The 17,210-nt window shown below is 42.0% G+C and overlaps 1 protein-coding gene across 1 annotated transcript in view; it reads left to right on the top strand.

Annotated features, from left to right (window-relative positions):
• FRAS1 (Fraser extracellular matrix complex subunit 1) overlaps window positions 1–17,210 on the top strand; it is a gene marked incomplete at its 3' end in the record, with an annotated part of 480,497 nt that overhangs the window by 441,689 nt on the left and 21,598 nt on the right. The window contains exons 61-66 of the mRNA XM_080697854.1: window positions 2,188–2,388; window positions 4,780–4,967; window positions 6,842–7,117; window positions 10,794–11,026; window positions 13,498–13,658; window positions 16,212–16,426. Of these exons, the coding sequence (XP_080553980.1) occupies window positions 2,188–2,388; window positions 4,780–4,967; window positions 6,842–7,117; window positions 10,794–11,026; window positions 13,498–13,658; window positions 16,212–16,426 (1,274 nt within the window). The remainder of the gene's footprint in view (window positions 1–2,187; window positions 2,389–4,779; window positions 4,968–6,841; window positions 7,118–10,793; window positions 11,027–13,497; window positions 13,659–16,211; window positions 16,427–17,210) is intronic.

Raw genomic sequence — 17,210 nt, 5'->3', positions numbered from 1 at the left:
TAGTTATACAACTATAAGCAGCAAAACTGGATGGTGACCACTTCTAACATCCACATTCTTTTTTTTAATTTGGTGCATTGTAATTTTACATAATATTGGGGTGGCAGAAAAATACATGCACACAGCTCTTGGTACCCTCCCCACCATGTACCTCCCCTTACTACCTTCCCTCTGCACATGTCTTCCTTGATGTTGGAATTGGTAGATCTATACGCATTCATAGCATTATTTCAACTCTTACACTCGTTATGACTTCGTCTCTCTTCCCTAATCCCCCTCAGTCACTCCCCTGGAGTCTCTGCTAATCCATCTGATGTTGCCCTTATTTCTGAATAACTCACTACCTCCACATTTAAGAGAAAAATATACATCTACTCTTTTTTTATGAGACTGGCTATACTCTCTTAGTGCGATATTCTCGAGTTCCATCTATTTTCCTGCAATAGATGGAACTAATAAATGGCAGAATAAAATTTCATTGTGATCCCCAAATTTTTTTGGAATCTTTCCAAAATTTCAAGGTTTTGTGAATCATTCATCTTTACCATGATACTTGCATAGCCATGTTCACATCTGCACAATTTACAGTAGCCAAATTATAGAACTAGCCTAGGTGTTCATCAACAGATGAATGGACTACATCTACACTCTTCATCATAAAAGTTAGTAAGGGTTTCTAATTAAAAATCAGGAATTATCTTGGAAATCAGGTAAAAATCCAGCCGTGAAGTTAAATTCGTCCTTTACCTAAATAGACTTAGGTTCAAATCACAAAGTGAACTTCTCCCCCAACACACAAAAAAACACAAAGAAAATCTGATGATTAAGGTTCAGAGAGGGTAACTGTCCCAGCATCCTTCCGTGTTTCTTTTTTTATTTTTTATTGGTGCATTGTAATCATACATCTTAATGGGATAAAAGATGGTGGCGACATATATGCACAGATCACCCAATTAGCCCTTACCCAATTCTCGAAACTTCCATGTTTAGTGAACATTCTTCTGAAAACTCTCAAGTGTCAAATAGGGCTTAACTTCTTTGTGGAATATAATTGTTTCTAATTGTTTAGAAGACTTGACTTTCTAAAAGAGTAAGAGAGGGAAACAAACACAGACATGAGAAATTTCTTTAATACTCTATAATATACATAAAATGGCATGAAATTTGAAATTGCTCTCCGTTTTCCCATCTTTTTATCTCATTCTGTACCACCACTATGCAATCCTTTCCCATGAGAATAGATAAAAGGCATGATTTGAAATTTTTTGGTAAAAAATAATATGTCATTAATCATTTCCTAATAATGACAGTAGTACCTCAAACCAGATTTTGTAAGAAAGTTTCCTATTCCTGAATTATTGTTGTAACCAGTTGCTAAAACTAACCATACTTATAACTGTAGAAACAATTAAGTAACTGTGAGAAGTTTGAAAAAACTGGGGGCACAGGGTGAATGGGGTGAAAACACTGCTAAGTGTACCCAAAAGACCAGAGATGAAAGACAAATTTGGTAAATTCAAGCAGGATATAAATTATAAACTTTAGAACTCATGGACGATAAAGTTTACTCGTGTAATGTTATACATATTAACAAGGGCCTACTATGTCTTAGACCCTTGATAATTGTGCAAATTTAAAAACACTCTATGAGATAGCCGGGCGTGGTGGCACACGCTTGTAATCCCAGCATTCGGGAGGCTGAGACCAGAGGATCACGGTTTGTGGACAGCCTCAGCTACTAAGTGAGGCCCTCTGCCACTCAGTGAGACCCAGATTCAAAATAAAGAATAAAAAATAGGGCAGGAGGTGTAGCTCGGAGGTTGAGTGCCCCTGGGTCCCATGCCCAGACCCACAAAAACAAATAAACAAACAAAAAACACTCTATGAGCTATCATGTTAAAATGGAAATACAGACATCATACATTTTAAAGTTTCTACAAACAATTTCCCCATTTTATTGATTTTAATAAGAAATATGTGAGAAATAACAGGATCACAAGTAAATATATTTTTCCAATGCATTGTTCAGGGCTAAGTACTAATTGATTTTTATGACTGCTAGCCATTTCTGCCTTGCCGTTAACTAATGTGTCGTGTTCCCTCTTGCCATTAGAAGGTATTTCTTGGGAGTCTGGATCCTTTGTGCTATACTGATTTGCTCTTGCTTTCCTGACTCTGCTCCCATAGCCCCCACCATTGAGTTTGAAGAAGCGGCGTATCAAGTCCGGGAGCCGGCAGGGCCAGACGGCATTGCAGTTCTGAACATCAAGGTGATCCGCAGAGGGGACCAAAACAGGACCTCCAAGATTCGCTGCAGTACTCGCGACGGGTCTGCCCAGTCTGGCGTGGATTATTACCCAAAGAGCCGAGTCTTGAAATTCAGTCCTGGTAATTGAATGCCAATTCCAGTCTGTGGGTTTTCTTAATGAAAAGGCAAATGTTTTATATTTGAAGAAAGAAATGAGCAAAGAAACAAAATTGTTCCAATAACATGAAGCATTTATTAAGAGAACATTTGAGATTGCAGGTACATTTTTTAATTAGTTTTAATGCCATGAGGAAGAAAAAAGTTCCCAACATTAGAACATGCCAAGCAATTTGGTTTACTCAAAAGTATTTTTTTGTTTGTTTGTTATCCTATGGTTTGGTTCAGTGATAGGAACACTTGGTTTAAAAAAAAACAACAACAACACATGCATAGGAGGAACTCTAGATGAAAAAAGAGAAACCAGAGATGAGCAAATAAGGCAATCTAACTGAAGGGGATGAGACTGGGAAAAAGGGAAATTCCCGAATGTATATGATGTACATTCACAAACACATCAAAGTCAATCACTAAGCCAAACATGAGAAGGAGGGGGAGGGAATGGAGTGGGAATTGGGCCAGAGCTAAATGAGTGATGTGTGCATGTATGCCTCTACCATTTTGTATTCCATTAAGATGTATGATAAGCTGGGTGTGGTGGTGCACGCTTGCAATCTCAGCGCTTGGGAGGCTGAGACAGGAGGATCACACAGGTTCGAAGCCAGCCTCAGCTACTTAGTGAAGCTCTCAGCAATTTAGTGAGACCCTGTTTCTAAATAAAGTATAAAATAGGTCTGGGAGTATAGCCTAGAGGTAGAAAGCCCCTGGGTTCCACCCCCAGTACCACAAAAAGAAAGAAAGAAAGAAAGAAAGAAAGAAAGAAAGAAAGAAAGAAAGAAAGAAAGAAAGAAAGAAAGGAAGGAAGAAAGGAAGGAAGAAAGAAAGAAAAAGATATATGACTACAATGCACCGATAAACATTTAAAAAACAATGTGCATTGTTTCAATACCTATTCAAGCAAAGTACTGCACTGGGTCCTTCAGAACTTACTCAAATGCTCAAGTTGGTTTCACATCCACTAGCAAATGGGATACTTTTTTTTTTTTTTTGGTGGTACTGGGGATGGAGCCTTTCTATCTCTGGGATACACTCCCAGACCTATTTTATATTTTTATTTGTAAACAGGGTCTCTTAAGCCAGAGAGGGGCTTCGAACCTGTGTGATCTTCCTGTCTCCATCTCTCAAGCATGGGATTACAAGCATGCGCCACCATGGCCAGCACAAATGGGATACTCTTATTACAAGTATTTCAAAATATGTTTATCCTAGAGAAAAATATGGAAGAGAAAAGATGTGAATCAGATCCCAACCAGCCGTCTGAGGCATTAATTTGATGAGGTGAAGGGACCTGTTAAGGAGTGAATTGTATGTTAGGGTTTTTTTTTCATAGAACTTTCTGGAGCAGGGTAAAGTGGAAAGGCAGATCCTGGTACCATTATATATATATATATATATATATATATATATATATATATATATATATATATATATATATGTCCAGAGATGAACAACAGTGTTAGGACTTTTCAGAGATATCCTGGCATGTAGATGGATAAAGTGACTCCGAAATGTTGGAAGCTGGGGGTAAGGTAACGGGTCCATCAGAATCTCTCACCAGTCCCTCCAGATTTAAAGCACTTTCAGCTCAGTGTCATGTGTGTCTAGTTGAAGTTTGCTGGAAAAGTAGAGTCCTTCCACATCTGCACAGGGGCCTCTTTCTAGGGTCTACTTTTTCCTTTTCTCTGTACAAATCTCGGGGAAAGGTCTAGAAGTAGCTTGGCCCAGACGCTTATAGGAGTGAAGAAATATTCTTTCCTACCAGCAGGGATGTTTGCATACTCATAGAATTATTTACAGCAAAGGGAGGGGCTTCTAAAGCTAGTTCCCCTCCACTTCCAGCCACTAAACCTCCATGTAACCATCGTTGCAGAAACAAGCCTGGCAGGTCACCTTTGAGCTCCTGCTTCTCAGGAGACAGCTTTGCAGCATATCTGGGGGTGCAGGAACTCACAGTCACATGGGAGCTCATGCAGGAGTGCAAAGGGGAAAGAAAAATTGGGCAAAAAAAAAGAAGAAGAAAAAGAAAAACTTGTAACCAGGGCAAAGTGTATTTTGGATCATAGATTTTTATTACTGCCAGCCAGTGTCAGGCAGGGGCCATTAATCCTCATATGGTGTTGAATAGTAAATCTGCAATGCTGAGCCTCTACCACCGGTGGAATTTGGTCTGTAAAACAGATTCCTTACTTGAGATGGGGCTAGAATGATTAGTAGTCACTGCATTTATAGAAAACCTCTGAAAGAAAAGGGCGTATTTTAACTTGATGTCTCAGCAGTGCAAATTTACACCCTCTTGGGCGTGTCCCCTAGCTAACTAACGTGGCCTACGCTCTCTCTCTTTGTCCTTGGTGAAGGTGTGGATCATATCTTTTTTAAAGTCGAGATCCTGTCCAATGAAGACCGGGAATGGCATGAATCTTTCTCTCTGGTCCTTGGCCCAGACGACCCAGTGGAAGCAGTTCTTGGGGATGTGACCACTGCCACGGTGACAATTCTAGACCAGGAGGCAGCAGGCAGTCTCATCCTGCCAGCACCACCCATCGTGAGTTGCCTGACACGGGATGGCTGCTTCTATGTCTCAGTGAGCAGAAGATGGGGACATGGGAGAAGCATGACTCACAGTGCACTGCTGAGCTATCAGGAGGCTCTTGACATGCACACCCACACACGCACCCAGAGGACATTTGGCAGTGTCTGGAGACCTTTCTGGTCATCACAGTTGGGTGCTCACTAGCAGGTAGCGGGTAGAAACCAGTGATGCTACTGAACACCCTACAATGCTCAGGACATCAAAAAGAAATGTGCGGCACAAATGTCAGTAGTGCCGAGGGTAAGAAACCCTATTTTAACATAAAAGTCACATGAAACCCTGTTGACACTTTTGCCTGATAAAGACAGGAAGTCTAGGACAATCGGTCTTCTCATTGTTTTGTCAGAACCTGGAAGAAAGAATAAGTAAAGCCACTCCGTATCTCTTATCCTACGTATTCACTACACACATGGAGTTAAGCATATGCAGAAATGTGGTACTATGTTTCCCAGCTAGGGGTAGACACAATGAATGAACTTACTTTGCCGTTAAGAATGAAATGCACCAGGCACGGTAGGCACACCTGTAACCCCAGTACTTGGGAGCCCGAGACGGGAGGATCTCAGGTCCCTCACCAACCTCAGCAACTTAGTGAGGCCCTCTGAAATTAGTGAGACACTGCTTCAAAAAATAAAAAATAAAGTTAGGCTGGGGGTGTAATTCAGGGGTAGAATGCCCCTGGGTTCAATTCCCAGTACTGGGAAAAGTAAATTAAAAAAGAGGGAAATTCAGCCTAGAGGTCCACAGGGGATATTAAACATAATAGTAATGCAGCCAGAAGAAGCCTTTCAACCTCCCTTAAGAAGATTCTTTCAAAATGTGCCTGTTCCTTGACCATGAAAGAAATATTCTACCTTTATTTACTCTTGTTACTAGTACCTTTAATAATACAATGCAACTTTAAACTAGTAACTGCCATTCAAGATACAGCTCTGGTTTCAGGGTTTAGAAAAATAAAAGTATTTTTCAAATGAGTGATAGAGCTATGATTTAGCAATGTAGCTAATAAAATAATAAAGCTGTAAGCCCAAGCAATAAAAGGATCTCTTTTAACTCTAAAGATCTGCACTATCTTTTAAGGTGCTTGACAAAGTTGTAATACCTTCTGTTATAGTTTGCTGGTCACAATGGCTACTGGATGTGGGGTCATACCTATAATTCCATTACGTAGGAAACTGAGACAGGAGAATTCCAAGTTGGAAGCCAGCCTGCAAAACTTAGTAAGACCAGATAAAAATTAAAAAGATAAATAAAAAGTGCTGGAAGCATAGCTCAGTGGTAGACAACACTTGGGGTCAACCCTTAATACCAAAGCGGGGGGTAACATAGGGAGTTTGTATTTTGGCCAGGCCAACCTCAACAACTTAGAAAGACCCTGTTTCAAAATTAAAAAAGAAAAAAAACTTTTTTAAGGGTTTGAAGGTAGGCAGGCATGATGGCACATGCCTGAAATCCCAGTAATTAAAAGGCTGAGACAAGAGGACCGCAGGTTTGAGGACAGCTTCAGCAATGTACTGAGACTCTCAGTAATGTGACAAGACCTTGTTTCAAAACAAAACAAAACAAAATTTAAAGGAGTTGCAGGTGTAGCTCAGAGGTAGAATGCCCCGTACCACAAAAAAGGGGGTGGGGTGTCGCTCAGATGTAAAATATCCCTAGTTCAACTTCCAGGAAAACACGTGCATACACACACACACACACACACACACACACACACGTGTGTGTGTGCACAATCCCTAAGAGTTAAGAGACTATGAGGAAGGGAGCCTTAGTTCTCCAACCTTCCTGGTCCCACCCTCACCTGGAGTTCTGTTGCTCTTTCTCAGGTTGTCACTCTTGCTGACTATGACCATGTGGAAGAGGTTACCAAGGAAGGGGTCAAGAAAGCCCCCTCTCCGGGCTACCCGCTGGTCTGCGTCACACCCTGCGACCCTCACTTCCCCAGGTATGGCGTCATGCAGGAGCGCTGCAACGAGGCCGGCATCAACCAGACATCGGTGCAGTTCAGCTGGGAAGTGGCTGCGCCCACTGATGGCAACGGCGCTCGCTCTCCCTTTGAGACCATCACTGACAACACACCATTCACCAGCGTCAACCACATGGTAGGTCTGGGGGCCGGCCTGGCTGGGCACGAGGAGAACTGGGGTTGCTCTTCACTATTCCAACTCTATCGAATTCCTTAAGTAAGGTTCATGCAGGGCATCTGGAATAAAACAAGTAAGAAGGTCCACACGTAGTTTGTTTATTCTTGTGTATAAGGGATGGTAATGCAGTGTAATAGAAAGAGAATCAAGCTAGTAGTCAGAGACCTGCTCACAAATCCTGATTCTGCCGCTTTTTAACAGTGTGATGTTAAAAGGTTTCTCGAATTCTCTCAGTCTCAATCTCCTTATCTTCAAAATAATGTTTCTTTCACATAGCTAGGTGACAAGGTCACTGACCAATTTGATCTATAAATGACAAAGTCCAAGATTCCAGGTAGATAATAATTAAGTAATTACTAATATTTTCACATATTTTTATTATTCAAAATAAATTCAGATATGAACTCCTTAAGGTCATAGATTAAAGTATCTACCATATTTTTATATCCCAAAGTAGCCAGCATGTTAATCAATGGCACATTGTAGGAGCCAGTTTTCAAAAAAGATACTGAGTGATAAAGCTGGCTGTGATAGTACATGCTTATAATACAGTACTTGGGAGGCTGAGACGGGAGGATCACAGGTCCACCACCAGCCTCAGCAACTTAGCGAGGCCCTCTGAAATTAGTGAGACTCTGTTTCAAAATTTAAAAAATGAGATAGGGCTGAGGATGTAGCTTAGAGATAGAACGCCGCTGGATTCAGTCCCCAGTACTGCTATATATAGTGAGTGATCAGCGTTTTCCAAATCTCTGAGGGAGGAAGGATATGAAGTTCCTGAGTCCATTGCTGTTCTCAACAAGCTTGGAGCCAGACCATTCAATCCGAAAAATAAATAAGTCTCTGATTTCTAAAAACGAGTTAGTAAGCTGACTTTAGTCAAATCCCACTGAACACTTCCTATGTGCCAGAGAGCAGTGAATAGTGATTTTTTCTCACCCAGTCCCATTTAAGTGATTTTACTCATTATACCAATGAAGTTGGTTCTCTTTTAAAAGAGACAGAAAAGCAGCTGTGATCAAAGCTCAGTACAGAACCTGGCACAAAGGAAGCGTTCAGTAGGCTTTGACTGACTAGTTTACTGACTAGTGTTTAGAAATTACAGTGCTTGGGAAGCTGAGACAGGAGGATCACACAGGTTCGAAGCCAGCCTCAGCTACTTAGTGAGGCTCTCAGCCACTTAGTGAGACCCTGTTTCCAAATAAAGTATAAAATATGTCTGGGAGTATAGCCCGGAGGTAGAAAAGCCCCTGGGTTCCACCCCCAGTACCACACACATAAAAAAGAAATCTTAGATCCTCAGATTGAATTTCTCTAGATTTCCCTGTTCACTCTACAGTGTGGTCCCACTGTAACAAGCTTGATGGAGTAATACCAGAGGGAACCATTAGACAAGCTGGAAGGCTTCGATGGAGCAGGGACACCCACATTCATTGTCTTTGTCTTGGCTTATTCAGAAAGGCCAGACGATCCATTCTTTTGCAATAAAACCTGCTTGAATTTAAATCAACTTCTGTATTACTAAAAGATGACAATGGCAAGACTTGTTGTTTCATAAGTATCTAGTTCTGTGTTCAACAAAACCATATGTATGTATTTGAGCTAAATACACATTATTTTTACAGGTACCAGAGTTATGACTCTGTAAGGTTTTTTTTTTTTTTGTCTTAACTAATATCCTTTAACCCAATTTTCTTCGCTTCATTTTTATTTCTTCAATTTATTTAATACCATTGTGTTGGCTGCACTTTTGTTAAGATGCCTCAATTCCCTTCTGGACTAAGTCCATGTATAAATAAATAAAGAGTTGGCAGCTAATTAAAAAAAGTTTAATGGAAAAATCTTCTTTAATTTTTAATGGACTTCAATGGAAATTGTTTTCATGGGAAGAATTTATATGTTTGTATGATTGCTTTGTGGGAGGTCTCGGGCACACAGAACTGCTAATTAATTTTTCTGGTTATGTACTTCCTGTGTGTGTGCACACATAACCTGAAGAGTCCTGGTGACCTACATTGCATCTGCAGAGACTGAGACTTCTTCTTGCTTGTATGTCTGGAAATGAGAAGGAATCTGTACAAAGACCCTTCAAAGGCTGGGAGGTGTCAGGGGTCAAGTTCTTAGCTTCAAGCCTGCATGTGATTGTGACCCTTACAGTGTGGGAGGTGAGGGGGAGCAGTAGGAAAGAAAGAAGAACTCCTTGGGGGACTCATCTCTCCTCTGTCTCCAGACACAGCTGTTACTGACAAGCGCTCATTGCCCAGCATACAGAGAAGCCCATACTATGGCACTGGGTTTTTGCAAAAAGAAAAGGCTTTATTGCATGGCCAACCAGCAAGGAAGTCAGAAGTTAAAAGCTCAAATCAGCCTCCTGGATTGGTTGGTAGTGGCGTAATTTATAGGAAGGGAGAGGGAGGACGCTGCTATTGGTTGGATGACAAGAATGGGGCACAGATTTCTTTATTCTTATCTTTTTTTTTTTTTTTTTTTGTGGGTCCGGGGATGAAACCCAGAAAGGGATTTGACCTCTGAGCTGCACTCCTGCCCTATTTTTTACTCTTTATTTTATTTATTTATTTATTTTGGTGGTACTGGGGATGGAACCCTTCTACCTCCGGGCTACACTCCCAGACCTATTTTATATTTTATTTGGAAACATGGTCTTTTAAACCAGAGCGGCTGGCTCCCAACCCGCGCAATCCTCCTGTCTCTACCTCCCAAGCACAGGGATTACAAGCGTGCGCCACCACACCTGGATATTCTTTATTTTATTTATGTATTTATGTATTTATGTATTTATTTTGGTTGTACTGGGGTTCCTGGAAGCCCTTCTACCTCCGGGCTATACTCCCAGACCTATATTATATTTTTATTTGGAAACAGGGTCTCCTAAACCAGCACAGCTGGCTTCGAACCTGCGTGATCCTCCTGTCTCTGCCTCCTAAGCATGAGGATTACAAGCGTGTGCCACCACGCCCGGCTATTCTTTATTTTTTGTAACAAGGTCTAACTGAGTTGTGGAGGGCCTCACTAAGTAGCTGAGGCTGTCTGCGAACTCCCATCTCAGCCTCCCAAATGCTGGGATTGCAAGCATGTGCCACCACGCCCGACTCACAGATTTCTTTTTAGGGGAGTTTTGTTCTCCTTGAGGGACTAGGAACTTGTACCATCATTGACTAGACATCCTGGAAGACAAATAAAGGAATTTATGTCTCATGTGTCCAGGGATTAGCCTATTTCTCTATACTCACAGCAACCATGGCTATTTATAAGCCTAGCAGTCTTGCTCAAAGGTCTAAAAAGGGCTGAATAATCCTTATTCCAAAAACCTAGTATATAAAAAGAACAATACTATCAGTGGTAACCAGTCTTTGGGCCCTTGCTTCATGTCTACTGGTTCCTTTTTTGTCTTATCCCCTTAGGCTTTAAGTACCCAGTGCTCTGTCTCTAGTGCCTGGGTCATGGTGGAAAGTCAATGATGACGAACTGAACTAATACATGGACAGATCAACCAGTGGGTGGGTGGGTGGATGGGAAGGCTTCACAGATTGCTTTGTGTCTGCAGCTTATCTGGTCATATCACACAAAGGCTCCCATGTGTGCACACGTCTGAGGTGCTTTATTCTTCCCGTAGGTCCTAGATAGCATATACTTCAGCCGGAGGTTCCATGTGCGCTGTGTGGCGAAGGCTGTGGACAAGGTGGGCCATGTGGGGACCCCTCTAAGGAGCAACATTGTCACCATTGGGACAGACAGTGCCATCTGCCACACCCCAGTGGTGGCTGGTACCGCTCGAGGCTTCCAGGCCCAGTCCTTCATCGCGACCTTGAAATACCTGGATGTCAAACACAAGGAGCATCCGAACAGGTCAGGCAGGCGGTGCCCTCCACCGTGAGAGACTCTTAGGAATCCTTTATGTGTTTTCCAAGTGGGACAGATGAGTAAATAATGCTTCTGCAAAATAAAAATAGTGGTAATTGATGCTTCTTCCAAGGCCCCTCAAGGCCTGGCCCCTTGTTTATTTTCCTAGTCTCATTTCCCCACCTGTGACTTTCACCTGCCAGGCTACTCACAGAGAGCCTCATGCAACTTCCTGTGTGCTTCAGACTCTTCTAGGTTGCATGCCTTTTACCCCCAACTCCATCTCTCTCCCACCTTCTTCTACTTGTAGCTAAATCCTGTTGTGTCCTAGCTCAGCAAGATACCTAGCTGTGGTTAAATCCTGTTGTCCTGTGATACCTAACTTATAACATCTCTTCTAGGAATATTTTGATCACCTCCTCCAATTTAACTTGGAGGCTCCTCTGGCACCTTTCTATGCCTCTTCCAGAACGTTATCATCATTCTTTTTTTTTTTTTCTTTTTTTGTGGTACTGGGGTTCCTGGAAGCCCTTCTACCTCTGGACTACACTCCCAGACCTATTTTATACTTTTTTTTATTTTTGGAAACAGGGTATCTTAAGCCAGCATGGCTGGCTTCGAACCTGCGTGATCCTCCTGTCTCCGCCTCCCAAGCGCGGGGATTACAAGCGTGCGCCACCACGCCCGGCCTCATCATTCATTCTTGCTGTCCACATGGTAAATGGTAAAACCTTAAGGATATGGATCACATGGTTATTTATTTTGTATCTCCTCCCTACCTACTTCCATGCTATTTGGCACCTCAGGCACTTTCTGAATATCTGATGAACAAATGAGTAATAAAGCTGTCTAACTATAAGTCACTATACTTATTTTTTATACGTTACTAGACCTTTTTTTCTTGTGGCACCATGACTTTCATGGGAGAGGGTTACTTTTTTTTGCTTTTTGCATAGCAAAAGAGAACTCATGAATATATCATACATATATTCATTAAACTTTGTAGAATTTAACTATGTACCATTATAAACAACAAAATTCACAGAAATGAGTTTCTTTGCATGGAAAAAAAAAACCTGTTCAAATGTGGGCCCCAAAATACACAAATCCCTCTCTATTTTTGCTAAAGAATATTAATAGAAGTATACACACAACTATTGACCTCTTCCATCTTAGAAAAGGGACCATCCTTCCGGGCATGGTGGTACACGCTTGTAATCCTCACACTTGAGCGGTGGAGATAGGAGGATCGTGCAGGTTCAAAGCCAGCCTTGCTGGCTTAAAAGACCCTGTTTCCAAAATTTTAAAAAAAAGTATAAAAATAGGTCTGGGAGTGTAGCCTGGAGGTAAAAGGGTTTCCAGCAATCCCAGTACCACCAAAAAAAAAAAAAAAAAAGAAGAAGAAGAAAAGAAAAGAAGAAAGAAAAGGGACCATCCTCCTTACGTCCCAGACTTAGATTCCTCCTAAAACTGAGGCTCTTTGCTTTCAGAGGCAAGCTATATGAACTCAAAACACACTCTCGCTAAACATGCTGAAAATGTAGTTATACAATGAAAACAAATGCAGCCTGTAAGTACAGTTCTGTTGTGTCTTAGTCATAACCAATATTTATTAAGCTCATATTTTACTTAGAATTGTATACTACTGCATGCACTGAAGAAACAAAAGAAGGAAATGGTCCTTGTCCTCGAAGTGGGAAGGCAAAATAAGCAGAGTCTTAAAACACATAAGAAATAATAGCCAATATAAATAAGTTACAGATTTCTTGGAGCAAAGGCTGCGTAAGTGCTGAGGAATGTAGATCAAGAGAGATCATGCTGCAGATTGAGACTAGAGAAGGCCGAATACAAGATGCGAGGTGTGTATGGAACGTACAAGGAGAGAGAAAAGGAATGGCTATTTTAGTGTGGGAACAACAGTTCGAGTAGTGGGGAAACCAGCCTTGGAGCATAATAATTCAGTGATTTTTTTTTCAATGATAGGGATCACACCCAGGGCCTCCAACATGCTAGGCAAGCACTCTACTCCTGAGCTCCAAGGATATCATCTTGACTCAAACAAGTACTTCAACAAATATGAGCATGGCAGCCATCTCAGCTTCCACAGATATTCATTCAGACAGAACAGGATGCAGCTCCTGTGTCCATCACTCAGCTTTAGCTCCCAAGTATACAAAGCTTTCATTTAAAGCAAAAGAAAGCTGGCTTTAAAGCAATTCATGGTTGTGATGTTATCTTATATAGAAAAAAATCTGTAAATCCCGACTGCTATCAGAATGAATCTGGAAGATCTCTTAGAGGGAAAACCAACCCTACGTGTATACTACACTCTTATGTTTAAATGAAATTTTACATGGCCAGCTTCAGGGAAAAAGAGATTGCTAAATTTATTGGTGAAGACAAATTTGTAATGAGAAAAAAATGCACACCATTGACTGTTTATAGCATGCAGCTAAACACTTGTTTCTCTTCCCTAGAATCCACATTTCGGTGCAGATCCCACACCAGGATGGAATGTTGCCTCTTATCTCTACCATGCCATTGCACAACTTGCATTTTCTATTATCTGAGTCCATCTACAGACACCAGCATGTCTGCTCCAATTTAGTCACCACCCATGACCTGAAAGGCATCTCAGGTGAGGGACGGGTGTAGTACTGGTTTTCCCATGACAGCCCTGTGCAGTGACTACTTTGGAAGCTTATCTTCCTCCTTCTCCTCTTCCTCCTCCCCCTTCTTTCTCCTCTTCCTCCTCCTCTTTCTCCTCTTTCTTCGTCTTTTGAACCCAAGGGCATTCTTCTAGCCCTTTTTAATTATCAAACAGTATCTCACTAGGTTGCTGAGGCTGGCCTTGAACCTGTGATCCTCCTGTTTCAGCCTTCCAAGTACTGGGATTGCTGATGTGTACCATCGTGCCCAGCCTGTGCCAGTGATTTTGAGGATGTGGCTAAGTGGAGAAAACTCTACTTTTTATGATTCCTGGTCCTCATAATCTGTATATGATTATTTCTTCTTTCTTTCTTAGCAAGCACCCAAACAGACAGCTCAAACAATGAAATGAATAAGAAAAAATCCAAGACCTTGTAATCAAATGGATTTAGATTCAAGCCCTTATTCCACTACCTATACAACTTAGCAAAAGTAGCTTGAACTGTCTGAGCTGCTGTTATCTTACCTATAACATGAGGGTAAACATTGCTATTAATCATGGTAAACACGCAATGTGTTAATGTGTGTAAAGTGCCTTCTATGGTAAATTTTAGTTTCTTCCCTTCTCTATAGAAAGCATTCTGGGGTCTCTGCTCTAAAATCCCATGATAGCAGCATCTTTAGAAAGTTAAAGTTGCTGGTGTTAGGTGTTGAAGGATGAATACCCTGGAAGCAGAAGCTGAGAAGTTTTAGGTACAAGGTGTTATTTAGGGATCAACAGCTATTAAAAGGAGGGAGAGAAAGCAGGATTGGGCAGAAGGAGAAGTCAAATTGCCCTGAAGGATGACAAAGTGAGAAGCTCTGGAGAGAATTGTCCTACTTCCAGCCCCAAAAGCCAGACCTTCATACCCCACGTGGCCCAGCCACTGGATTTGGGCTGCCCCAGCTAGGGCCTGGCCTCCGGCTGAGCCACTCCGCAGCTGATGCAGACCCACAGGAGCCAAGAGCTAAGGCAGTGCATCTCCATGTTCATCACCACAGACATTTTCCTTTACAAAGAATTGTGCTCATTTCCATTTACCTTAGCAAGCACACGTTAAATGTGTATTTCCTCCGTTCACAGCTGATGAATCATTTAACAGTGTTTTGGAAGATGGGAATGCCTTCATAGGCTCTTTCATATTCATTAAGCATCAGTTTTGGTAGCAGTGGTCTTTACTGAGTAGAAATAGTTGAGTGTAAATCATTCTTAAAACACTGAGCTACACAGCAAAGTTTAATCAGTCCATATATGCAGCTCGTAGAAGAAAAATACTGTGTTTGAAGACTGAAACTTTGAGCTGAGTGAGGTGGCACATACATGCCAGTAATCCCAGTATGCAGGAGGCCAAAACAGGAAGATCCCAGGTTCTGGGCCAGTGCCCAGTAACCTAGTGAGGTCTCCTTCCTTCCTTCCTTCCTTCCTTCCTTCCTTCCTTCCTTCCTTTCTTTTTTGGTGGTACTGGGGTTCCTGGAAGCCCTTCTACCTCTGGGCTACACTCCCAGACATATTTTATACTTTTTTATATTTGGAAACAGGGTCTCTTACTCCAGCACGGCTGGCTTCGAACCTGTGCCATCCTCCTGTCTCCGCCTCCCAAGCACAGAGATTACAAGCGTGCACCACCACGCCCAGCAGTGAGGTCCTATTTCAAAAGAAAAATGGAAGGGGATGTAGCTCAGTGTTAGAGCATCCCTGGGTTCACTCCCCAGTACTGCACACACACAAAAAAACCAGACTGAAACTTTTGCACCTCCCCCTACTTGAAAGCAATTACATTCAGCACAGATCAGCTGAGTATCTAGTTTTTGGGGGACAAAGGGCTGTTTGCTAGTATCAAACATCCTAAGAAATGCATTAATTCTTTTAAAATGCTACAGATGCTTTAAGTAAAAATTTTAACCCTAATGTTCTAAAATTATATCTGTATCCAGCTCTCTGCTGCATAAAGGTGTTCTTTCATTTAGAACAGTTCACTTGCTTGACAGCATTTGATCCAATAATTTTTGCCCAGAGCAGGTAAAGTGTAGTCAAGCATCACTAGCGAGCTTACTCAAGAGACTTTTTCCCCAAAAGTTCAAAGACCACTGTAGGGATGAAGAGGAGGAAATCAGATATTGGTTTATTCGCTTTCCATAAAAGTTATTTTTAAAATTTGTCTTAAAAATAACAATTTATCAGTGAATGGTTGTGCAGTCAATCCCCTTCTTCGAACCTGATCGCGAAGCAGAGCCACACTTGCCAGGTGTGCAGGCAGACTGCACTGGGGCTTCTTTTCTGACCTTGGCCTTCTTCATTCACAGTATCCTTTTTCCCCCTTTTCTTCCTCCATTCCCGCTGCTTTTTAGAGGTGGAGTCCTCCATCTAACACCTGACAGCAGGCAGCGAAGCTCTTCTCACATTCTCTTCTCACATCCTGGCAGTGTTTGGGAGCCCTGGGCTGCATCCAGCCTCTGGGCACCCAAGCTAAGTTACCACCCCTTGTTCCTTCCCTCCTGGCAGAGGCGGGGTTCCTGGATGACATGGTCTATGACAGCACAGCCCTGGGTCCCGGCTATGACCGCCCCTTCCAGTTTGACCCCAGCGTGCGAGAGCCAAAGACCATCCAGCTGTACAAACACCTGAACCTCAAGAGCTGCGTGTGGACCTTTGATGCATATTATGACATGACCGAGCTCATCGACGTCTGCGGGGGCTCCGTAACTGCCGACTTCCAGGTGGGTGCCATGGGGGCCCCCGAGGGGCTGCTTGCACTTGGGGACTGTTAGCAACACAGTTAGCACTTTGCCTCAAGAACTGGGCCAACCAACTAAGGAAGTTTTCTTTATAAGTTACCCAAGCAAAATTTTGGCAGCATTATGGCTAGAGAAAGCACCCTGCCTCAATGTCCTCTGAGTCAAAATAGTGTGGAAAAATGACTGTCTGGCCCAATGACTTATTTAAAAATCTAATGTTTAATTTTTGGGTAGATGTGTTTTTCCTTCTGTGTATAATTTGGAAAGCTGAAAAGAGTTACATTTTACAATAGGGTTTTTACTCAGTGGATGTATTTATTTCCTCATTTGGGGAAATGAGCCCGATTGGCAGGTGTACACCCTGTGTTTCATAAAAACAGCACTGCTGTCCTAAGCACTGAGGAGAGATAACTGCTTAAAGCACTTTGATTTCATATCTATTCCAAACTGACACTCCCTAGGGTATGTGTGTGTGTGTGTGTGTGTGTGTGTGTGTGTGTGTATACACACACACACACACACACACACACACATATCCGTATACATAAAATTATTAAACAATGATAAAGGAACAGAAGCCAGAGTCCTAGGAGGACAGTGGTGCCTAAAGCCCAGTGAGACAAGGCTCATCCATTCTCATAGGAAAATAAATTCTAAAACAGGTGCCATCCATTTTGATCATTTATCTCAATGAGCCAAAACTTAGATATTTGTTCTTCATTTCAAATCAGGTTTAACCTCACTGAAGGAGGGAACCTCTAAAGGG

Source organism: Muscardinus avellanarius (assembly GCF_963383645.1).
Source record: "Muscardinus avellanarius genome assembly, chromosome: 6".
Classification (NCBI taxonomy): domain Eukaryota; kingdom Metazoa; phylum Chordata; class Mammalia; order Rodentia; family Gliridae; genus Muscardinus; species Muscardinus avellanarius.
This window is presented reverse-complemented; position numbering and strand designations above follow the sequence as displayed.